Raw genomic sequence first — 26,442 nt, forward strand, 5'->3', positions numbered from 1 at the left:
GCTTGGGCCCAAACCAAACAAACTGTGGTTTTATTTTTTTAATGGAAGTTTCATTTGTAAAAATGTCATTGACCTTCCAGCTCTGATAGCATATTAATCAACTAACTACTCAGGGACAGAGTTAGGGTTGTCGGACTGGGCCTTGTTTCCCTTCCTCATATGGAGAGTCTCCTCTTTCCACAGCAGAGTTACAACCAGAATAATAAATAGTTCTCACTTAATATACAGAAACTGCTATGAGTTTGCCTTTACTTGACAAAAACAAAGCTGAACTTCATAGTTTTCTGTACATTAGGAGAACCACTTGGCAATTTATTATAAAGGCTCATTTATGCCAGGAAACCTGTTGAGCAGGAAACCTTCAAGTGGGAACACAGAATAGAATTTAATGCAGGTCCTTAAAAGAGGCAAGTTGTTTGCATTGTCATTCTATTTTAACAGGTCTTGCTATGTTGTAAAAATAGTTAAGGACCTGTGGCCCTTGGAAAAGCTTTGAACTAATGCAAAATATAACTGGCCTTTTGGTCAGAAAATAGCCTATTCACAACTGGATAGTCTTAGCCAATATAAAAATATGCAGTCTTACAGAGGGAATAATTTTTTTAAGTGCCTAAATTTGGTTAGAATTGAGTGATGAAGGATCTCAGATGGTCTTAACTCTCCCAGAAAGGTTCAAGAAAAGAGCTAATGGGCAGATGTTAAGGAATATTACTACAAAATATAGGCGTTCTTAAGCTTCACAAAAATCAGTACAAATTATATACAGATGTTACACTGAATTAGCAATTTAGATATTTTGCTTTTGTTTTCCACACCTACAGTCATCTCTAGTGAAGGGTAAAGGAGACTGGGCATATGAGATAGATACATTATTCTTCAAATTAACAGTCCCAAGATTTAACTTTAGCTTTTTCAATATGCATAATTTTACTTAATATAGTCCTTTTGAGGTTCACAGTATTTCAGAATACTTTAAGATCAGTGGATCGTAAATACTTTGAAACATATCTAATATGAATCCATTTGGGGGTGGATTATTTTTTTCAACTGAGAAGACATTAATCCACATAGTGCTTTAGTAGAAGAAATGATACTTTTGACACATTGATTTAATTATGCAGTTGAAATTGGAAGGATTTAAAGGGGAATTCATATATTTAGTTGCAAATACTCACCTGGCATTACATTTGGAGTTGGGAGTTGGCTAGGTCAGTTTAATGTTTTGGGGCCTTGTGAAAAAAAGGGCCTTAAACAGATCATCTCTAAGGAAACTTCTAGCTTCAACTCTACGGGATACACTTCAGTAACATCATCAGTGTGCTCTGAATATGGAAAAGATGCTTCTTAAAGTCTAGATTTCAGCTAAATTACTTCTAGAAGCCCACGTCCCTCCTGGGCTCTAAGATTTTGGCAACTTTGGGATTATTAATTAAAAAAGGAGGCCAACAGACTGAGGTGGCTTTAATGCCTTAGCAGCCTACGTAAGCAAACCAACACTTAAGCCACAAATGCCTCAAACTTAAGAAATCAAAACCTAAGGACAACTAATCACAAAGAGCCAACTAGGCTTTCCCAAATAATCAACCCTTAAGCTACAGTCAATCAAAGGCTTTCCTTCCTTTGCACCTACCTCTTCTCTATAAAAGTCTCCCCCAACCCCAGCTCCTGCTGGTGGAGGGCTAACCACTTCCAGTTTGGTGCTACCTGTTTCAAATCGATTTTAAATATAAACTCAAAATTTTTAATATGCCTCAGTTTATCTTTTAACAGGATGAAGAGTTCAATTTCACATGCTTGCCCTTCAGTGCTTTTTTTTTCTTGAAAAATTTCTATTTTAATGAGAGAAAAGTTAGCCATTTCTATCTATCCTCTGCCCCACACCCCACAACTCCCCAAATCCTCATGGTTCAGCCTTTATCTTCTTGGTGGTTTTCCCCTATCCACTTAAAACATTTATAAAAGGATGTTCTGCTGACTATATGCATGGTGTCCTTTTATGTATACTGGCTTTAAAAATATGCTAAACAGGCACATGTATATAAATTGGCAAAATCTTTCTTGAAAGCTAACTGGCAATGCATAGTAAAGTCCTAAAAATGTGTATATACTTTGAGGGCTCATTTTCACCTTTGGAATCTAACCTAAGGGAATAACCTGATAAGAGTGCGCCTTAAAGGATATTTCAAACTAGAGCTTACAACAGAAATAACTGGTAACTAAAGTATCTAATTTCAGGGGGATTTAGGGGGTCCCATGCAGTACTTATTGATTTGGGAAGTTATTTATTTTATCCTCAATTTTTGAGATTATCTTCAAATTATTTTCTACAAGGAATATGAGTTACTTTCCTAACAAAGTAAATATACCACTGGCTAATATGTTAATTTACTTATTTCTTTTGCACATGTACCCACTACTCAAAATCACTGATAATTTTAGTTTATTCTGAAAAATCATCAATCCATGAAACAATTTAATTCCTTAGCTACAACTGTTATTGAAGTGTGTAAGGGTGGACATGATCTGCTGCTCCCAAGAGATTCCAATTGAGGGAAAAGAGTAACTTACTGAAATAAAACAATTTTAAGTGACAGAAGCACCAGTTTTTGTCACTGTTTTTAAAGACAAATCACATGTCCTCATTTTTTTCCAAATAGTTGCTTCTTATTTTAAATTATGAAGAGTCAGAGGAATGAGGTACTGAAGCAAACACTTTTAATAAGAATACAAAATTCACACCAGAGGCACATTCTGGGGAATGTAAATGAACTATCACAAGTAGTAATTCTGCTGGAAGAATAAAATAAGGCTCTCTCAGAGTACAAATATACAGGAGGGAATGATTTAAAATAGGTTTATGATTTATAGTCACATTACATTGTGTTAAGCACTGAAAACAGGCATATTAATTAAAAAGCCAGCTAAATGGCATTTGAACATATATAACAAATCTTACAGTCCACAAAGTTCATGTATAACAGTAATTTTAAGTACTTCATTTCAACACAAAAGAAATGAACAGAAGAAGAGATACCTCTCAAAATATTAATTTATGTCTATGTCAAAAATCAAGAGAACTTATATTTTAAAAGGATTACATTACTGATAAAACCACACAGCAGACAGGCCGACCACATAACACAAAACCAAAGGCACTGAGCAACTGCAACTGCACTGGCCCTTCCAGCCCCCTTCTTCTGGCTACACCACACGGACCCACGCCCCCTTTCCTTTATTCAAATGAAAACAAGTCCTCTGTCTTCCCATTCTGCAAAAGGAATGAAGAAAAACCAAACAGCAAATTTTAGAGTTGATTTCTCCATAAACCTTCAATGTGGCTTAACAAATACAAAGAAACTCAACATTTATAGACAGTGCTCCTTTGCAAGGAAGTAACAGACACATCAAACATTATCTGAAAGGGGCTTCTTTATGGATTTATGTACATTGGTTGAATGAGAATTATTGTATCTGAGAAGGCACATATCTGTGATTTAAGGCTTAACTGGTATTGTTACACATAGAAGTCAATGAAAGCTGTCTAGGAATTCACTTCTGTCAAAGTGGAACTTACCCAAAAACTAGCTTTCCAAGCACAGAGTTCTACTCTAGAAACCATGGTGAATTTCTATTCCCAAGTCTACCTGTCAAAAAAATTCTCTTAAGCAGGTTTCATTATGAATCAAAGAAATGGCTAACATAAACGCTCCATGACTTTGGGTGACGCAAATTCAAAAGCCTCACAGAAATGACAGTGTGATTCCTGCGCCTTTAAGAAAAAGTCTTAAACAAAATTATAATGGTACAGATTCATTTTTAAAAAGGTATCTGCCACAACTCCACAAGCCAATCAGTCATTCATTAGAGCTGCCACCTCTCTGTGGATGCTGCAGGAACACCATATAATTTTACTCTGCAAAATAGTTTCTTTTTTCTTTAAGACAATACATGAAAATGAATCTCTTAAAGATATTTAATATATTCATATATAAAATATCTGATGTTGATACAAATCATGTAAACCTCCCTTCGGAAAAGGTACAACTGGTCCTCATTTGCAGGACCAAAAACCTTGAATTTTTATCTTGTCAGTGCAAATCTATATTAAGTGTTTTCAAACTACAGAAATAGCCATCAACCCTCACAATACAAAAGGATTTCTCAACAAGGAAAACTATTGTGTTCAGATTATAGAAATTATGTTTACATTAAAACCACCCACCTTCCCATCATTTAACAGTTCAATTGTTAAAGTATGAAAAAAGGGAAAAATTAAAGCTGTTTGTGCAAGAATCACTACAATGGTTGTCACCCTTTCCCTCTTCCCCCAACTCTGCTTAATTCTTATTAGGTTTGTTTAGAAATATAACAATGTGACTTTCTCTTTTTTTCCAGGTGTGATTTTACTGTTCTTCAAGCCAAGACGGGGTGTCCACTCCAGGATTTTTCAATTTGATATGGAACTGTTTAAGTGTCTGTTCAAGCTGCTTCTGATTCCCAGCAAAGTAAGCGGCAATGGCATTGTGGAAAAGGACCAGCTGATTGTGTAATACTTTAACCTGTGAACAGGGCAGAGTTACAAGACCAAGCATTAACACCAATGACAATGAAATATAAGGTGATTTATTACATGTCGTAATGAAAGAGCATATCTCTCCTCCAGAAAAGTTTTTTTGACAAAGTATTTCTCACACACCGATTGTACATTGCTTTGTAAAGTCACTGAACCTTCGATGAAGGTTCTGAACTTCCCTGAAGGGAACAGATCAGCTAAATATGTACTCTCTTAACCATTTTCAAACATCATTGAGCTTACTTTAATTAAACATATCATTAGATCCCCCTTCAAACTAAGTATATTCAAAATCAAATTTTGAAGAGGCAAAATTATACATAAATAATTACTATATGATACATGCTCTATACCAAGTATGGACATCATTAAGGCCACACTTTACGTAAAACTGAGTAGGCTGGATACTTTTAAATATCGTACTTCTCTGCAAAGACTGAAGAAGGATGGCAAGAGTTGCCCAGAAAGCCAATTTACTTAAAGTTCATATGCCTCTCAGTTATTTTCAATTGCTTATTACTTCTAATGATATCAAGAGTTATGTTTTAATCAGGTAACACTATCTCTATGACTCTTTCAAAGAAATCAGCAAAGCATCAAAAAGAGTTTATGAATGAAGTGTTTCCTGAGGTCTTATTTATAACTGCAAATTGTTCAACAGTAAAGTATAAAATACACTCTAATTTACCCATCCAATGCAATATTCATTAAAACTGAGCTTTAATCATTTTTAATGATGTAAAAACATCTGATATATGATGCTAAGTGAAAAACTAGGATTATAACATATATGATATGACATCTGTATTCACTTTTAACACACACATGCATAGTCTCTCTAGCCACTTCTTCGTCCATGTACCTCTATAAAGGAAATAACACTAATATATTTATAGTAGATACCTTTGATTTGTAAAGCCTTTATTTTAAAAATTAAAATGTTATAAAAATGGCATTGCTCAGGATTATAAAGTAAAATCTCCTGATCCACTCTGCATTTATTCTCTCCTCCTCGCCTGAGAGAAGCACTGTTAACATTTTATTGTGTATCCTTTGAGAAATTTTCTAGGCTTATATACAATATTTAAAAACATAAACGGATTGTACCATGCACACTTTCAGTAACAGATTTTTACTTAAAGTATCTTAGATAACTTTTAATTCCATTCATTTGTTCATTCAACAGACCTGAACTACCTTCTAAGTGCCAGGCACTGTTCTAGGAGATACAGAAAGAAATTCCTTCCCTCATGAGCTTACAGGCTTGGGGTGGAAAAAAGAGGAGGTAGGCAGGAAACCAAATAAGTACTGACCCCAGGGAATGAGTATCTCAAGCCTTGCGAAGAAGCTGGGTTAACATTTAGGGCATCTGGAGCTGCTGATTCAACTAAAGTTGTTTAAAAAATAAAAGGGATTTTTTTCCTCTTTCTCTGACAAAGATAAGAAAGTTTCTGGCAGGGAGATAGTTGAAGAGGGCCAGAGACTAAAAATGTCTGTACAAATTAAAAAAAACACCTTGAATTCACCTGGTCAGAAATTTAAGGCCTGCAACCTTCCTAAATGAAAACCTTTGGTACCAGGTACAAGGATGACAACAAAACCTGATGCATAACACTACGCATCAGGCACAGTACTAGGGATACAAGGATACAAGGCTAAGGCAGAGTGCAGTAAAAATGATGGTTAATATGATAAATGGGTAGTAAAAATACATCTTGTTAACTTAAAAAAAAAAAGGCACTTGTGGGGAGAAGAGGGTTTTTTCAAGAAAGGTTGAAAGAGAACATCGGGATGGGAGAACTCTAACTCCCCTGCCCTCTGGTGCTGAGATAAGGGGGGGATATTTCAAAGGATGATGAACCTCCACCCAGGGGCAATTATTAAGGAAACAGGATAATGATAGGAAAAGCAGGTTTCTAGAAGGCAATTAGGAGGTGAGCAAAGTATATTATTATAATGACTGTTACAATAATGGCCCAACCACCCCTCTCAATCCACACTCTTGGGGAGGCTTCTACAATGAAAATAAGCTTGGCCTCTAACTTTAGAAAATGAGGCCTGATAAGCAAATGCTGGTGCTCTGGGACTGGTGTCGCCACGTTGTGAGGAAACCCTGTGTAGCCTCCCTTTGGGATGAAAGCCCATGGGGACAGAGGCCCAGTCATTCCAGCTGCTCCCAGTACCCAGCAGGCATTGTGGTTGAAAGTGCAACAGGAAGAATCCACCTATCCCATACCTAGGCAATGGTGGGAAATAATAAATCACTGGTGTAACAGGCCACTAAGTAGTGGGTGTTTCATTATACAGCAAAAGAGGTGCATCCCTGAAAAAGGTTAAAGGGACTTCCCTGGTGGCACAGTGGTTAAGACTCCGTGCTCCCAATGCAGGGGGCCCGGGTTTGATCCCTGGTCAGGAAACTAGATCCCACATGCATGCCACAATTAAGAGGTCACATGCCACAACTAAGGAGCTGGGGAGCCGCAACTAAGGAGCGCACATGTCGCAGCTAAATAAATATATAAAAAAGAAATGTTTATTACAGAAAATAAGATAAAATAAAGGGACCTCCCTGGTGGCGCAGGGGTTAAGAATCCGCCTGCCAATGCAGGGGACATGGGTTCGATCCCTGATGTGGGAAGATACCACATGCCGCGGAGCAACAAAGCCTGTGCGCCACAACTACTGAGCCTGCACTCTAGAGCCCGTGAGACACAACTACTGAAGCCCGCGCACCTAGAGCCAGTGCTCCGCAAAAAGAGAAGCCACCACAGTGAGAAGCCCGTGCACCGCAACGAAGAGTAGCCCCGGCTTGCCACAACTAGAGAAAGCCTGCGTGCAGCAATGAAGACCCAACGCAGCCAAAAATAAATAAGTAAATAAATAAATTTATTTAAAAAAAAAAGGAAAAGGTTAAGAATGTGCTTTCCTAGGAATGAATGAGGGTCTAGAAAACAGTGAAAAGGAGGAAAATCAGAGGGAGGAGGATAGGCCTAGAATGAAGAAAGGCTAAAACGTGGCTGTGATACAGGAGAGAAATTAATTGAGAAAGCAGCTAGGGAACAGAGACTCAAACAAACAAGCGACGCAAAACTGCTACTAACCAGGCCCAAGACCTAAGTGCAGTTTAGGAGTACATACAGTATCTTTGAGAACTTTTACTTCCGATTTTCTGGGAAGAGGTGCATTAGGCATAGTTAATACTGGTCACAGCCTCCCCAAATTTTTATTTGTTATTCACCTAGGTCATTAGTAAAATATCCCCATTACTAGTACTGTTCTTTTATAGAAATTACCAGAAAGAGCTCTGGAATCAGGGGGCACGCGTGCCAGTCCCAGTTGTACCATTTCCCAGTTTTCTTTGTGACACCAGGCACGGGTTACTTCTAACTTCACTGGCCAAGGTCTTTATCCGTTTATCAGGGATGCCATTACCAAACTGCATTTGTAGTGCTGTTGTAAGGGTTAAATGAAATGAGATACTACCTAGCACACTGTCTGACACAGGATAAGTACTCATTCGATTTCAGTGGAATTTAAGTTTACCTAGTTGATGGTTAAACCTTCAAACAACATTGACTTTTTTTAGTAAAATAAAATTTCATTTATTTAGAACCCCCTGATTTGGAACTTATAAGAAGTAAGATTGTGATACTGTGATTTATAATGGGAAGTAAATACTTGGTCTTCATCCCATTCCAGGAACAGAGCTCCTAAAACCCTTGTTAATTTCCTAAGTGATAAGAGCCTAGGAAGCATCTTCTATTGTAATATTTGGTCTCTGGTTCTGTTCCTGAAATGGCCCCAGAGCTTTTAAAGGTGAATGGAGTGTCTTCTGTTATTCACAACAAGCTCTTTTCAACCGCACCTGCCTTTATGTTAATGAGGAGATTTTTGGAAAGCCCCTAGATAACCACAGCTTGGGGCTGGTTGCCAGGGGAACTAAATTGTGATTAGAGAGTGGGAATTTTCACCCTCACCCCCCACCAACCTCGGGACAACGGTTTAATCAGCTGTGCCTATGCAATGAAGCCTCCGTAAAAATCCCTACAGTGGGGGGTTTGGACAGCTTCTGGGTTGGCTGACCCATCCACAAGCCAGGAGGGTGGTACACCCCAAGCCCAACGGGGACAGAAGCTCTTGTGCTGAGGACCCTTCCAGACCTTGCCCTATGGACCTCTGTGTCTGTATTCTTTAATATTTTTTGTAATGAACTGGTAATATAATAAGTAAACTGTTTCCTGAGCTCTGTGAGCTGCTCTAGGAAATGACTGAAGCTGAGAAGGGGGTTGTGGGAACCTTCGATTTATAGCTGGTTGGTCAGAAGCACAGGTGATGACCTGGACTTTCGAAAGGTGTCTAAAGGTGGTGGTGAGGGGGGTCCACAGTGTCAGAAGTGAACCGAATTGTAGGACACCCAGCTAGTGTCCAGAAGATCAGAGACTTGGTCTGTGTGGGGGAAAAAAATCACGCACATCTAATGTCAGAGAAGTGCTGTGAGTGAAACAAGAAACAGAGTTTTTTCCTTTTCAAAGATAGAAGCTGATGTGAAGTCTACCTTCGCACAGTGAAAAAAAGGTGTGTGCTAAGCAAATAAATTTTGTTGACAAGAGTGCATGAACACGGTTTATCAACACTGCCTGCCTTGACAAGGCCTTCAATCCAAGGGCAGAGATGCTGCAGAAGGAATTCCCCTGCCCAGTGGATCACCTCAGAAGAAACTTTAAGGGTCTTTTTACAACCCCAAGATTCTGTGCTTCTAAAATGAACACATTTTTCAAGCAACAAGAAGGCACCTAATTTCTTCCAAATTATTCATTGGTTAGCACCATTCAAGTTAACAGTATTACACTAAAAATTTGTTAACATTCTTAATACAGACTTCCACTAATTCATATTGACTTCTTTCTCTATATCTAGACAGAAAAGTTTTGCATTGCAATCACTTTTAAAACAAGCTTTAAAATGATAAACTGATTTGTGTTAAGTATCTACTATGAAAAGGTCAAATTATGCTAATTAAAGTTATAACCAGTGTTCACCTTACATGAATGGAGTTTGATTTCAGGACCAAATCTCTTTCCTGTAAATCACTAGAGTCAATGAAAATTACAGCTAGAAAAAAGAAGTAAAGTAAATTATTACAGGCTAATTCGCATTTGATTCCTATTTAAATAAAAATGTTTTCTAAAACTGACCTGTTCTCAGTAACCTCTGCCAGTGTGAATGAGTTTCAGGTCTCTTCTGGAGAACAGACTGTCAAAGACTGGTCAAAGGAGAGCTCTGAGGGCAGTACATTTTGACAGAAGGGTGGAAAAGTTTCCAGATGACCTTAGGTATGAAATAACTTCTTAAAGATAAAAAATCATAAATTATGACGAAAAGATCGATAAATTAAATTACTTTGAAATTTAGAATTTCTATGCACCCAAAGATTGAAAAGACAAGTTAAAAACTGGGGAGAGGGATCTGCATTACAGGGGCTGACAAAGGGTACACATCTAGAAAATGTGAAGACCTCCTATACACCGAGAACCCAATTAAAAAGAGCAAATAGGGCTTTCCTGGTGGCACAGTGGTTGAGAGTCCACCTGCCGATGCAGGGGACACGGGTTCGTGCCCTGTTCCGGGAAGATCCCACATGCTGTGGAGCGGCTGGGCCCGTGAGCCATGGCCCCTGAGCCTGCACGTCCGGAGCTTGTGCTCCACAACGGGAGAGGCCACAACAGTGAGAGGCCCGCTTACCGCAAAAAAAAAAAAAAAAAAAAAAAAGGGCAAATAACATGAACGCCATTTTACAGCAGAGGAAACAGGAGTGGCCAATTAAATCTGAAGACTTCCAGTCTCATTAGAAATAAGAACTCTTATACACTGCTGATCAGTGTATAAATTTGTACAACTACTTTTGAAAAGTTTGGCATTAACTAGTAAAATGAAAGATGAATATATCCTATGGAACAGTAAATTAAGATACAGATATAATGATATATATGTCTCTTTATATATATATATATCGATATATCTACATCTGTATCTATTTCTCTCTCTCTCTATATATATAAATAAAGTCATTCCAGCCCCTAGAGTAATGCCCAACACCAGATCCATGGTAATATTTATTGAGTGAATGAATGTAAGTAACATTTTAGGTGTGGTATTTTTTTCTCTGAATATATAATATCTTTATATATATATCTATATATAAAATAGATAACCATCCTGCTCCCTCCATAACCCCTATTCTGAGTTTTCTTTTTTTGAATTTATTTTTTTATACAGCAGGTTCTTCTTAGTTATCCATTTTATACATATTAGTGTATACACGTCAATCCCAATCTCCCAATTCATCCCACCACCACCATCCCCCACCACTATCCCCCCTTGGTGTCCGTTTGTTCTCTACATGTGTCTCTATTTCTGCCCTGCAAACCAGTTCATCTGTACCATTTTTTTAGGTTCCACATATATGCGTTAATATATGATATTTGTTTTTCTCTTTGTGACTTATTCACTCTGTATGACAGACTCTAGATCCATCCACGTCTCTACAAATGACCCAATTTTGTTCCTTTTCATGGCTGAGTAATATTCCATTGCATATATGTACCATATCTTCTTCATCCATTCGTCTGTCGATGGGCATTTAGGTTGCTTCCATGACCTGCCTATTGTAAACAGTGCTGCAATGAACATTGTGATACATGACTCTTTTTGAATTATGGTTTTCTCAGGGTATATGCCAAGTAGTGGGATTGCTGGGTCATATGGTAATTCTATTTTTAGTTTTTTAAGGAACCTCCATACTGTGCTCCATAGTGGCTGTATAAATTTACATTCCCACCAACAGTGCAAGAGCGCTCCCTTTTCTCCACACGCTCTCCAGCACTTGTTGTTTGTAGATTTTCTGATGATGCCCATTCTAACTGGTGTGAGGTTGATACCTCATTGTAGTTTTGATTTGCATTTCTCTAATAATTAGTGATGTTGAGCAGCTTTTCATGTGCTTCTTGGTAATCTGTATGTCTTCTTTGGAAAAATGTCTATTTAGGTCTTCTGCCCATTTTTGGATTGGGTTGTTTGTCTTTTAAATATTGAGCTGCATGAGCTGTTTATATATTTTGGAGATTAATCATTTGTCTGTTGATTCATTGGCAAATATTTTCTCCCATTCTGAGGGTTGTTGTTTTGTCTTGTTTGTAGTTTCCTGTGCTTTGCAAAAGGTTTTAAGTTCCATTAGGTCCCATTTGTTTATTTTTATTTCCATTACTCTGGGAGGTGGATCAAAAAAGATCTTACTGTGATTTATGTCAAAGACTGTTCATCCTTTGTTTTCCTCTAAGAGTTTTACAGTGTCTGGGCTTTATATTTAGGTCTTTAATCCATTTTGAGTCTATTTTTGTGTATTGTGTTAGGGAGTGTTCTAATTTCATTGTTTTACATGTAGCTGTCCCGTTTCCCCAGCACCACTTACTGAGGAGATTGTGTTTTCTCCATTGTATATCCTTGCCTCCTTTGTCATAGATTAGTTGACCATAGGTGCATGGGTTTATCTCTGGGCTGTCTATCTGGTTCCACTGATCTATATTTCTGTTTTTGTACCAGTACCACATTGTTTTGATTACTGTAGCTTTGTAGTATAGTCTGAAGTCAGGGAGTCTGATTCCTCCAGCTCCATTTTTTTCCCTTAAAACTGCTTTGGCTATACGGGGTCTTTTGTGTCTCCATAAAAATTTTAAGATTTTTTTGTTCTAGTTCTGTAAAAAATGCCATTGGTAATTTAATAGGGATTGCATTGAATCTGTAGATTGCTTTGGGTAGTATAGTCATTTTCACAATATTGATTCTTCCAATCCAAGAACATGGAATATCTCTCCATCTGTTTGTATCATCTTTTATTTCTTTCATTAGTGTCTTATAGTTTTCTGCATGCAGGTCTTTTGTCTCCCTAGGTAGGTTTATTCCTAGGTATTTTATTCTTTTTGTTGCAATGGTCAATGGGAGTGCTTCCTTAATTTCTCTTTCAGATTTTTCATCATTAGTGTATAGGAATGCAAGAGATTTCTGTGCAGATTAATTTTGTATACTGCAACTTTACCAAATTCATTGATTAGCTCTAGTGGTTTTCTGGTGGCATATTTAGGATTCTCTATGTATAGTATCATGTCATCTGCAAACAGCGACAGTTTTACTTCTTCTTTTCCAATTTGTATTCCTTTTCTTTCTCTTCTCTGATTGCCATGGCTAGGACATCCAAAACTATATTGAATAATAGTGGCGAGAGTGGACATCCTCATCTTGTTCCTGATCTTAGAGGAAATGTTTTCAGTTTTTCACCATTGAGAATGATGTTTGCTCTGGGTTTGTCATATATGGCCTTTATCATGTTGAGGTAGGTTCCCTCTGTGCCCACTTTCTGGAGAGTTTTTATCATAAATGGGTGCTAAATTTTGTCAAAAGCTTTTTCTGCGTCTATTGAGATGATCATATGGTTTTTATTTTTCAATTTGTTCATATGGTGTATCACACTGATTGATTTGCATATACTGAAGAAGCCTTGCATCCCTGGGATAAATCTCACTTTATCATGGTGTACAATCTTTTTACTGTGTTGTTGGATTCTGTTTGCTAGTATTTTGTTGAGGATTTTTGCATCTATATTCATCAGTGATTTTGGTCTGTAATTTCCTTTTTTTGTAGTATCTTTGTCTGGTTTTGGTATCAGGGTGATGGTAGCCTCATAGAATGAGTTTGGGAGTGTTCCTTCCTCTGCAATTTTTTGGAAGAGTTTGAGAAGGATGGGTGTTAGCTCTTCTCTAAATGTTTGACAGAATTCACCTGTGAAGCCATCTGGTCCTGGACTTCTGTTTGTTGGAAGATTTTTAATCACAGTTTTAATTTCATTACTTGTGATTGGTCTGTTCATATTTTCTATTTCTTCCTGGTTCAGTCTTGGAAGGCTATACCTTTCTAAGAATTTGTCCATTTCTTACACGTTGTCCACTTTATTGGCATAGAGTTGCTTATAGTAGTCTCTTAGGATGCTTTGTATTTCTGCAGTGTCTGTTGTAACTTTTCCTTTTTCATTTCTAATTCTCTTGATTTGAGCCCTCTCCTTCTTTTTCTTGATGAGTCTGTCTAATGGTTTATCAATTTTGTTTATCTTCTCAAAGAACCAGCTTTTAGTTTTATTCATCTTTGCTATTTTTTTCCTTGCTTCTATTTCCTTTATTTCTGCTCTGATCTTTATGATTTCTTTTCTTCTGCTCACTTTGGGTTTTGTCTGTTCTTCTTTCTCTAGTTCCTTTAAGTGTAAGGTTAAATTGTTTATTTGAGATTTTTCTTGTTTCTTGAGGTAGGCTTGTATTGCTATAAATTTCCCTCTGAGAACTGGTTTTGCTGCATCCCATAGGTTTTGGGTTATCGTGTTTTTGTCGTCATTTGTCTCTAGGTATTTTTTGATCTCCTCTTTGACTTCTTCAGTGATCTCTTGGTTACTTAGTAATGTATTGTTTAGTCTCCATGTGTTTGTGCTTTTACGTTTTTCTTCGTTGTAGTTGATTTCTAATCTCATAGCATTGTGGTCAGAAAAGATGCTTGACATGATGTCAATTTTCTTGAATTTACTGAGACTTGATTTGTGACCCAAAATGTGATCTATCCTGGAGAATGTTCCATGTGCACTTGAGAAGAAAGTGTAATCTGCTGTTTTGGGATGGAATGTCCTATAAATATCAATCAAATCTATCTGGCCTATTGTGTCATTTCAAGCTTGTGTTTCGTTACTAATTTTCTGTTTGGATGATCTGTCCATTGGTGTAAGTGAGATGTTCAAGTCCCCCACTATTACTGTGTTGCTGTTGATTTCCTCTTTTATAGCAGTTAGCAGTTGCCTTACATATTGAGGTGCTGCTATGTTGGGTGCATATATATTTATAATTGTTGTATATTCTTCTTGGATTGATCCCTTGATCATTAGGTGGTGTCCTTCCTTGTCTCTTGTAACATTCTTTATCTTAAAGTCTATTTTATCTGATATGAGTATTGCTACTCCAGCTTTCTTTTCATTTCCATTTGCATGGAATATCTTTTTCCATCTCCTCATTTTCAGTCTGTATGTGTCCCTAGGTCTGAAGTGGGTCTCTTGTAGACAGCATATATATGGGTCTTGTTTTTGTATCCATTCAGCGAGCCTGTGTCTTTTGGTTGGAGCATTTCATCCATTCACGTTTAAGGTAATAATTGATATGTATGTTCCTATGACCATTTTCTTAATTGTTTTGGGTTTATTTATATAGGTCCTTTTCTTCTCTTGTGCTTCCCACTTAGAGAAGTTCCTTTAGCATTTGTTGTAGAGCTGGTTTGATGGTGCTGAATTCTCTTAGCTTTTGCTTGTTTGTAAAGCTTTTGATTTCTCCGTTTAATCTGAATGAGATCCTTGCCGGGTAGAGTAATCTTGGTTGTAAGTTTTTCCGTTTCATCACTTTAAATATATCATGCCACTCCCTTCTGGCTTGTAGAGTTTCTGCTGAGAAATCAGCATTAACCTTATGGGAGTTCCCTGTATGTTTTTTGTCATTTCTCCCTTGTTGCTTTCAATAATTTTTCTTTGTCTTTAATTTTTGTCAGTTGGATTACTATGTGTCTTGGTGTGTTTCTCTTTGGATTTATCCTGCCTGGGACTCTCTGCACTTCCTGGACTTGGGGGCTATTTCCTTTCCTATGTTAGGGAAGTTTTCAACTATAATCTCTTCAAATATTTTCCCAGGTCCTTTCTCTCTCTCTTCGCCTTCTGGGACCCCTATAATATGAGTGTTGTTACGTTTAATGTTGTCCCAGAGGTCTCTTAGGCTGTCTTCATTTCTGTTCATTCTTGTTGTTTATTCTCTTCTGCAGCAGTGAATTCTACCATTCTGTCTTCCAGGTCACTTATCTGTTCTTCTGCTTCAGTTATTCTGCTACTGATTCCTTCTAGTTTATTTTTCGTTTCAGTTATTGTATTGCTCATCTCTGTTTGTTTGCTCTTTAATTCTTCTAGGTCTTTGCTAAACATTTCTTGCATCTCCTCGATCTTTGCCTCCATTCTTTTTCCGAGGTCCTGGATCATCTTCACTATCATTATTCTGAATTCTTTTCCTGGAAGGTTGCCTATCTCCACTTCACTTAGTTTTTTTTTCTGGGGTTTTATCTTGTTCCTTCATCTGGTATGTAGCCCTCTGCCTTTTCATCTTTTCTATCTTTCTGTGAATGTGGTTTTAGTTCCATAGGCTGCAGGATTGTAGGTCTTCTTGCTTCTGCTGTCTGTGGCTATCTAAGAGGCTTGTACAAATTTCCTCCCTATTCTGAGTTTTGCTTATCATCCCTATTGGTTTTTCCTTTGTAAAAAATTATATATATATAGGCTGTGTTTGGCCCCACGGCATGTTATCTAGCTTCTCCTATTGGGAGAAAATATGTGCAAAACATATCTGGCAAAGAACCTGATGCTAGAATATACAAAAAATTCTTACAAATAGATAAGGAAATGACAAACCTAACGAAAAAATGGGGAAAAAATCTGAACAGGCATTTCACCAAAGAAAATATACAGATGGCAAATAAGCACATGAAATGACCAACATCTTTATTTATTAGGGAAATTCCAATTTAAACCACAATGAGGTCTACTACACATCCACCAGAATGGCTAAAATGAAAGGTTAACCATACCTTATTGGTGAGGATGTGGAACAAATTGGTTTCTCATATACTATTGGTGGAAATGTCAAATGGTACAACCATCTTGGAAAAGTTTGCCAGTTTCTTAAAAAGTTAAACATGCACCTACTATTCCCATGTGTATGTATACATACAACCCAGCTATTCCACAGCTAGGTACTGACCTGAGAGGAATGCATTACATATATTGTTTTGTGTGTATACCAAATACTTTTTTAAAAAGAAAGAAAGAAAAAAGGAAAATAATGAAGCTTCATGACTTGTTTCAAATGTAGTATAAAAAATAAAGACTATAAATGAGTAGATAGATTTAAAAAAGAAACTAAATTAGAAAGTTTCAAATAATCTTTCTAGTTTCTAATTCTCCCTAAAGCCATAAGTCAGTTCTGTTTATAATTGAGACTTTCACCTTTGCTTGTAGATTCTACAAGTAATACACCTCAGAGAGTTCAAGGAAAACTCCTATCTGGCCCTAAAATATGATGTTACAATCCTTACAAACTGGTATGTGATGCATTTTGATTCTTTGGAAAGCACACGTAAGTAAAATTTCCTTCCCTAAAATGTCATTTTCCTGATTAGGAACAAGGCCAATCTACCACAAATAAACCATTTATTAATTTTCTATTTTCTATGTCCATTAAGTAGATAACCTTTTTCTTTGCCTGTTTCTTGTTAACTGCAGAAGGAGGTTGATATAGTTGAAGGAGAATGATTCAGGAAAACTGTGCTCAACTCCCATTTCTGCCTCAAGTTAACCATATGAACTCTCTTCACTTGCATAATGAAGAAACTGAGAGTAAGATAATTTTTATGGTTCCTTTCTACTAAAACTTTCTGAGAAAATTGTTTTCTAAATAGAGGTACACATATATTTGGGAACTCAAATGGCTCTCAAAAAGCCGTTCTGTTGAAAGGCTTTCTTTCAGTAGAAAAACATTATTTCTATTTATTTTTAAGGACAGAAACTGGCACTTCTATTAGAGATGTATTAAATTTAGCTGAAAGTTTATGTACCAGTTTATAAACACTCTTCCCTGTTATTGAGTTATTTTTTAAGGTTTTCATGGTAGTAACCTACTTGAGTCACACAGTAATTTTCCACCTACTAGTATTATTTGGCCTTTCTTGTTTTCCAATTTCAGATGACCCTTGGCTCCTGGAGCAACAGAGCAACTAAAGGGCTTCTGTATTTTTCGTATGAAATTCTAATTTTTAGAAATAGGTTCTAACTAATTACTCCTTTTCGGACCACAAAGAATTTTTGACTTGAATTTTAACTCCCAGTGTTTTAGAACTTGGAGAAGACAAGGACCTCCCTGGTGCTGCTGTGGTTAAGAGTCCACACTCCCAGTGCAGGGGGCCCGGGTTCAATCCCTGGTCAGGAAACTAGATCCCACATGCATGCTGCAACTAGGAGTTCGTATGTCACAACTAAGGAGCCCATGAGCTGCAACTAAGGAGCCCACCTGCCACAACTAAGACCCGATGCAACCAAATAAATAAATAAAATATTAAAAAAAAAAAAAGAATTGGAGAAGACAGTAAAAGAGCACAGGATTTGATTCACGTACTGAACTGCAGAGAGCTGTTATAATGGCCCAGAAAGTTAAGAGCATCAGAAAGAAAGTGGGAAGGGAATCTGACAATTTTTAGCTAACCTTACTGCTGTCAACACAAGTCAGAGTCCCCAACCCCTGACAGTCGACAAACCTAACACAGAGACACACTTCTTGTAGCTGAGGGAAGCTTGGGAGCCCACCACCCAAGCCTCAAAACGGGGCCATTAGCTGTACTTAAAATGGTCCCCCACTACCCAGTGAAACTTAATCCATGGGAAATAAAGGAAAGAGGATGCTTTTTAGGACTGAATTCTAGTTTTCACAACAAAATAATACAATACCCATTTTCACAAAAACATTCGCTTGGTAATTGTGAGAAGGTTGATGTGTAAAAGCCTTTTAAAGTATCAGCACTTCAGAGAAGTTCCTGGAATAAAGAGAGCCTCTGGGGAGTCACAGCTTTTCAATTATAATTATGGAAATAAAATATAAAATTTCATTGTCACTTTAATCTCAGAAGCTGTTTCATACCAAAACAGACAACTTATCTCATTTTTCTATTAGCACTGATTATGTAAGTGTTATCCTAGTACGAGTTTTAGTTCTGGTAGTAGTCTTCAAAATCAGATGCAAATTTAAATAACAATGGTAAGTTGACTCGTTAATCAAACCATTAGTAAATAAAAAATAAAAGTAAATTAAAATAAACTAATAAATCAGTTCTCAACAGGAGTATACTTTCTAAATTAAATGAATTAAAAACTTAGAATAGTTTGCTTTTCTAATTATTTTTTTCTCTTAAAAATTTTATTTTCTATTTTTTTACTCTATTATTACTTTTGGCCGTGCCACGCGGCATGCAGAACTTCCCTGCCCAGGGATCAAACCCACACCCCCTGCATTGGAAGCACGGAGTCTCAACCACTGGACCACCAGGGAAGTCCAATCTCCACTTATTTTTGACTAATTTTAATTTGCACTAGGGTCTGTACTCATATAATGCATTCAGTGCAGCTCTGACTGATAGGCTACAAAGAATCTTCAGAATGCTTTGGTTATTAAGTAAATACAAATCATTACCAATAGCGGAAAAATTAAGAAACATTATAAAAGCAGTTGCAATACAATTTTAAAGATAATTTTTGCAACCTTGGTAATGATACTGTGCTGTTGTCACTATATATAATAAGCAGTTTTAACAAGACTTAAAAGTATTATTTTAAGTATACGGCTTGTCTATCAGGTTCACTTTACTAGGCTATCTGGCTTTTTTATAAAGATCAGTCTGGGAGGGCTTCCCTGGTGGCGCAGTGGTTAAGAATCCGCCTGCTAATGCAGGGGACATGGGTTTGAGCCCTGGTCTGGGAAGATCCCACATGCCGCGGAGCAGCTAAGCCCGTGCGCCACAACTACTGAACCTGCGCTCTAGAGCCCGTGACCCACAACTACTGAAGCCTGTGCGCCTTGAGCCCGTGCTCCGCAACAAGAGAAGCCACCGCCATGAGAAGCCCGCGCATCGCAACGAAGAGTAGCCCCCGCTCGCCACAACTAGAGAAAGCCCGCACACAGCAACGAAGACCCAACACAGCCAAAAATAAAAGTAAATAAAATAAATTAAAAAAAAGAAAAAAGATCAGTCTGGGAAAGATTCTGGTTTCTCAACTAGAACTGGCTTGAGGAGAGAGATGAAGAACATAAGGTGGGGGGGGGGGGGGAAGGTCAAACCCTGCTTTTAGGAGAAGGGGCAAAAAGCCGAAATGTTGGAGGAAATATTTTAGGGTCATTACACTTTTTCAATTTACTTCTATATTTATGCTATGAAATCATGAGAAGTGATAAGCATACAGTATCAAAGAAACAGCCAAGCATTTTTGGTAGACTATTCTTTGATATGGTGGGTGACACTAACTTTTGTGAAGCATTTTCTGTGTGACAGGTAATATGTTACCCTTACATCTTACATCTTCCATTCTCTCCATGTTATCATTTAAAAAAAAAAAAAAAAACAGACTCAGAAAGTTAAGTAACTCACCTAAGTTTTACACAGGTAGGAAGCAGATAGGCTGGATTTGGGAAACAGGAATGTTTATTCCAAGACTGGTTCATGTTCTTTCACCTATTCTAACCTGCCTCTATTCTACATTTTAGAAAGCTTTTAAACAAAGTTTGAAACAAACAAAAGAAGGTATAACAGATCAGTTAAAGGAAGGGTAGAATGTAGAAAAGATATATCTAAACCTCCTTCCTATTTTGTCTCTGGTCCTGAAGTTGCATTTAAACAGCCTCAGGACAAGGATCTAATGCAAGGGTTGGAACAGATAAAAATTAATTCTTTCTAAAATTATGAAGAATAACGCAATATTAAACTTTCATATAATCTTTCCATAATTACAGAGCAGGAAAAAAAATCTATATTGAGCTATTTATGTATGTTATGTCCTAACTTTAAAAAGGTTTAAAGTGGTTATAAGGATAAATAAAACAGGACAGAAAAGCAGATTTAAAGTAGGAGAAGACAGAGGTAATATTTCCTGTGGTGAGATGATGACAGATTTGACCAACTTTGAAAACCTAACATCAGAAACAGAGTAATTCAGAAACATACTAAATCACCGTGAACTCAATTACTAAGAACTTTCATAAAGACCTACCAAACAATGAGCAACCCAGATCAGACACAAGCAAAACCACTACAGCAACATCTGGTGAATGACCGAAAATATATCATACGATACTTTAACTGTTAAGGGGCAAAACAAACTTCAGCACTGACTACTGACACACAGAGACAAGCTGAGGTTTTAAACAGAAACTGGGTAAGAGAAATTTAAGAGCAGAACTGATAGATGATGTCAAGTGGATCACACTGAAAACTTTCTCCTGCTGATACAGCATGTATCAACAGAACATAAATACCACTTAAAAGTTATTGACTAAAAAACTTAAAGTGTTATTTCATAGGCATCAAAACCATAAAAAAGTACTTTACTTCTACCAAATGAACTTTTTTCCAAATCAAATTTAGATTACATACCTTTTTATCAGAGACACTGAAGTCATTTTTTTAAATGAGGTAATTTCTAGTTAAAAAAGCTATTAGTTTTAATATATTTACAATTGTTAAGTTCTTCAAAGTACTTATTGGCTCTTCCAGTAATTATATAAAATAGGGCTTTATATTAAGTGTACAACAATATTGGGGCAGTACCTTGGCTTAAACATGAAAGGAAAAGCTGGAACAAAATCATTCTTTCTTTTTTTTTAAAAAAATTAATTAATTTATTTTTGGCTGTGTTGTGCCTTCCTCACAGTGTGCGGGCTTCTCATTGGCGTGGCTTCTCTTGTTGCGGAGCACAGGCTCTAGGTACGCAGGCTTCAGTAGTTGTGGCGCATGGGCTCAGTAGTTGTGGCTCACGGGCTCTAGAACTCAGGCTCAGTAGTTGTGGTGCAGGGGCTTAGTTGCTCAGCGGCATGTGGGATCTTCCCAGGTCAGGGCTCGAACACATGTCCCTTGCATTGGAAGGCGGATTCTTAACCACTGCGCCACCAGGGAAGCCCACAAAATCATTCTTTAGTAAGAAGTCTCCAACCACTGATATGTAAAGAATTAATTCCTTTCTTTACTCCCAACTATTTAAAAATGTATGATGATATGCTTTCTCTGCCCATCATTGATCTTTTTCCAGTAAGGAAGAAACCAGAAGAGTAACAGCAGGAATGTGTACCTATCTTGGCCTTTTATTAGGTTTGTGAAGTATAATTTTATTACTTTGTAATAGCTTTGGAAATGCTTGTCATGAAAGCAGCTACCCGCTGAAAAAGAGAAGCACTATCAGAAATATGGGAGTGGGCACTGGGAAGGGAGTGAGAAAAAGGAAAGACAAACATGGAGGTGGAATAGATTTTATTTTTCTGACTCACTGGGATGGTTTCAACAAATCACTGACAAGTGGGTTTTTTAAAAAAAGCATCCTATGAGTTAAAAATGGCAGTTTTGTTTTGAAAAGAAGATAACTGATGAAACGCAATCTGTAAACTCCAGTAACAGTGAGTCACAGCACTACGCCTTATCGTTTTTTATCCAACGGTACATTAAAATTCTCAACGCACAAGTTTTCTCACCCTAGCAAAAATGCCTGTTGGCGCTTCTGTTCTATGGCTTTTACCATGTTAGCTCGCTCCCTGTCCTCACCCTTCCCTCCAAGAGTTCCAGGTTTAGATGTGACCAATATGGTTTCTGTTTTCCAACGTTATCTCCAATCTTTTCCCTCCAAGCCTTTCTTGGAGCAGCATTATAACATCATTTACTTAACTAAAAGCAGGGCTATGGAGTCAAACAGATCTAGATTTGAATCCTGGTCTGGCTGTGAGAAATTTGGGCAAGTTACTTAACCTCTCTGGACCTCAGCATCATCATCTGTACACTAGTATGATCATCTAGATCACAGATTATAGATATACATATAGATATTATATAAAATACTTACAGAAAGCTTCCTCTATATGCAGATTACTTAAAGGTCAGTGTCTATCAGTTCACTTACTGTAGGAAGGGAATGCCCTAAATATGTATCCATGGGGCTTACCTCTAGGAGAAGAAACAGACTAGCAGGCATTCGCAGCACAGTATGATTTGTGCTTTAATTGGAGAAAGCCCTGGGCACTATTGTAATACACAGGGGAAGAAAGAATGAAACTCTGCTCGAGGAAATATTAAGTAGCAGAAATCATTCAAGTTAGCATCTGAACTCCTAGTTTAAAATTAATTTAGGTCCAGAAGAGTAGCTAAGGAACTGGGTATTTCCTTTCATTAATGAGGTGACCCAGTTCTCACTGGCCTTTGGACACTGGGCAACAGGAACTTACAGATAAACCAATGGCCAATTCAAATTCATCTTTACATTCACAAAACAGTTTTCTTTCAGAAGTATGGTTCTGTTATTTTATCTTGGAAAGCTAACTTTTTTTTCCTCTTATACAGCTTACAAAATTCTCATCCCGTGCACCTAACAGCTGTTTATAAACTTAATGGAAAAGCTTTACTAAAATGTTATTATAAAACCATTATTTTTCCTTAAAAAAATCCATAAGCAGCAATACTGTTCTGCTTTAAGAATAGAACAGAAAATATAACAAAAGTTTACAAATCATTGAAACATATGATCCAGGATTTCTTGCAGACTTTTTTCTGACCTCCTTCTGCCAGTGCTCGTGTTCCTCATTCTGTGTGGCCCTGCTCAAGTCACACTGCCACCCAGCCCAGCAAGTACTTCTAGCCCACACTAAGGTTTTGTTCATCAAATTCTAGGTTTCTTCTTCCTCATGCTTTACTCAGCATTTTGTATAGAACAGATTTTACTAAATGTTCTCCATTAGACTGTAAGTTGCTTGTCAGCAAGCTTGCCATAATACCATTATACAGTATTTCTTTAGAATTAGGCATTACAAATAGCCCAAAGCAAGCTATTTGTAATGCCTAATTACATATATATATATATATATATATATATATATATATATATATATATATATATATATATATATATAGTCAACAGGAAAGCACTGAGTCATTACTGAAAGGACTTCAAGGAAAGGTGAAAAAGAACAATGCAAAGTCAAGTTCTTAAACACTGCTGGTATCGTCTGAGATTTTACTCAGAGATACTAATTAAAGGGCTTACTTTTAAATAAATTGCAGAGACTGTAACTATTAGGAGCTAAAAAAAGTGCAGTAATGCCACCGCCACCAAAACCAATGTGGAGTATCAGTGATCTGTTCAAATCTCACACTGGTTGCTTACTTAAAAACTCACCTTTATCACAAAACCTGGCAAACTGACTTGGGTGATACCCAAGGCCGGCAAAATAAGTGAAATGTGGATCTGAGGCATACACAGTACCAACCATCTAACAGAATAGAGACATTGCAGTAGTAATGGTCAAGAAGTTAATTTTTTTGGGGGGAGGGCTGCATCGTGCAGCTTGTGGGATCTTAGTTCCCCAACCAGGGATTGAATCCAGGCCCCTGCAGTGGAAGCATGGAGTCCTAACCACTGGACCACCAGGGGATTCCCAAGAAGTAAATTTTAATAAGTGAATCCTATATACTCAAAGTGAAAGGACTGAACAATCCTCTCCCCTATAAGATAAACAACAGAAAAATGAACCTATCCTCCAAATGAGTTGGTCACTTATGACCAAAAGGGGTCAGAAAACACAAGTACTTTAAATATAATCGCCAAGAAACAGAACCAAGTCAAACATATAAAAACAGCAACTCATGATTATACAGCTATCCCTCTGGAAGGCTTTTAAATCTATTGTACAAAACATCTTTCTTTCACAAAAACTGCATGCTGGAAATCGTAGCACAACTGACAGAGAGACTGTATGAACTGGTCAGCTGGGTGTGCTCTCTCCTGCATTCACCAGTTGAGAACTGCAAATTACCAACCGACTCTGGATAGATATGGCTTGGTTGATGTTAATTTCAAAATCAACCCACAACTCACAATTCTTTTTGGTTGCATGATTCATATAAAGATAGTTAACTTCTGCCCCTTTCATAAAGACAGAAAGGAGACAATGCAAATCACAGTCAAATTTTTCCTGCTCCATGTGTGTTTAGAAAGTTTTAAAGGGACCTGGAAGTCAAACCACTAAGAACAGCAAACATGGCAGCATACAAGAAAATATTTTCTGCATTAATGGAAGGCACTATCACATCATTTCTAATCTGTCACTTAAGATGAAACTGTTTTTTTATTCTTTCCAACACAGAATCAATCATTTGATTTTAAGCTAAGAGGAAAATTATAGGTTATATAAATATGTATATTAAGCTATGTTTGAAAAATAGAAATCGGGACTTCCCTGGTGGCGCAGTAGATAAAGACTCTGCACTTCCAGTGCAGGGGGAATGGGATCAATTCCTGGTCAGGGAACTAGATCCCACATGCATGACGCAACTAAGAGTTTGCATGCTACAACTAAGGAGCCCATGTGCCACAACGAAGGAGCTGGTGAGCCACAACTAAGGAGCCTGCCTGCTGCAACTAAGACCTGGTGCAACCAAATAAATAATATTAAAAAAAAAAAGAAAAACAGAAATCCAGTTGAGTCTTTTTGAAAACAGAAGGTATACTATTTTAAAAACAAACATTTTCTATCTATACCTATTTTCCTTTCTTTTAAAAATCAAATTTTATTCTTTGAATAGGTAGGATCAAAACTGAAAGGACACAAAAAGCATATAATGAGAAGTCTCATTTTCAGTCCTGTCTCCAAATACTCTGTTCCCCTTATAGGTAAAAAACTTTAATTAGTTAATTCCTTTGGTTTTTCTTTATGCGAACACAAGAAAATATGATTATACATTCTTATTTCCTTCCTTTCTCACAGAAAAGGTTCTGTACCATATACACTGCTTTGCACCTTGCTCTTTTCATTTAACAGTATGTTCTGAGGATCTTTCTATCAATTGCATCCCTATTCTTTTTTTTTTAACAGCTGAAAAGTATTCTGTTGCATAAATGAACCACAGTTGATTCGACTAGGCCTTACTGCTGAACTGTTTCAGTTGTTTCTCATCTTTTGATACTACAAGTGACACTGCGATGAATAACCTTGTACATAGGTCTTTTCATCCTTGTGTAGGCCTGACCTACCGGTCCAGCTTCATACAGAGCTACTCTCCCCCATTCTCCTCATACTCTGGCCTCACTGACCTTCAACTGGCTTTTGCATATTCTATTCCTTCCTCCACACACCTTTGGTAACTCCTCTCCATCCCTTTGGATCCTCAGCTCCAATGTCACTTTCTCTACCACATCAAGCCAAGTCCCCTTTGTATATTCACAAGACCCCTCTATTTTCCCTTCACAGCACTGATCATGGTTTGTATTTCTGTAATTATTTGTTTAATGTCTATTTCTCTTACTTGACCAAAAGCTCTATGACAACAAGGCCATTATATTTCTATTACTTAACCCTGTGACTGACATATGAAAAACAATTAATGAATATTTGCTGAATAAAATGTCAAAGGTGCCAATTACATCAATCTGTTCTTAGTATTTTACATGTATTTCTGTTTTACCTTGTAAGTATCTCTTGAAACCTTCAGTTCATTCCACTTCCACTAATACTAATCCAAGCTCCATTATCTCTTGTCTAAACTCCTATATTCACTCTTAGGTTCTACTAAAATCTATGCACCATTTTTTTTTTTTTTTTTTTTTTTTTTTGCGGTACGCGGGCCTCTCACTGTTGTGGCCTCTCCCGTTGCGGAGCACAGGCTCCGGAGGCGCAGGCTCAGCGGCCATGGCTCACGGGCCCAGCCGCTCCGCGGCATGTGGGATCCTCCCGGACTGGGGCACGAACCTGTGTCCCCTGCATCGGCAGGCGGACTCTCAACCACAGCGCCACCAGGGAAGCCCTATGCACCATTTTTAAAACCTGTCATTTGCCAGGACTTCCCTGGTGGCGCAGTGGTTAAGATTCCACGCTCCCAGGGGGCCCAGGATCGATCCCTTGTCAGGGAACTAGATCCCACATGCATACCGCAACTAAGAGTTCACATGCTGCAACTAAGGA

At 37.5% G+C, this 26,442-nt stretch overlaps 1 protein-coding gene across 4 annotated transcripts in view; it reads right to left on the reverse strand.

Moving 5' to 3' along the window:
• Positions 1–2,759: 2,759 nt before the first annotated feature.
• ARFIP1 (ARF interacting protein 1) overlaps positions 2,760–26,442 on the reverse strand; it is a 134,907-nt gene continuing 111,224 nt past the window's right edge. For all 4 annotated transcript variants that reach the window (XM_082838264.1, XM_082838265.1, XM_082838262.1 and 1 more), the window contains one exon: positions 2,760–4,559. In XM_082838264.1, coding sequence (XP_082694390.1) covers positions 4,404–4,559 — 156 coding nt within the window. In that variant the 3' untranslated portion in view covers positions 2,760–4,403. The remainder of the gene's footprint in view (positions 4,560–26,442) is intronic.

Source organism: Leucopleurus acutus, assembly GCF_964270905.1.
Source record: "Leucopleurus acutus genome assembly, chromosome: 4".
NCBI classification, from domain to species: Eukaryota; Metazoa; Chordata; class Mammalia; order Artiodactyla; family Delphinidae; genus Leucopleurus; species Leucopleurus acutus.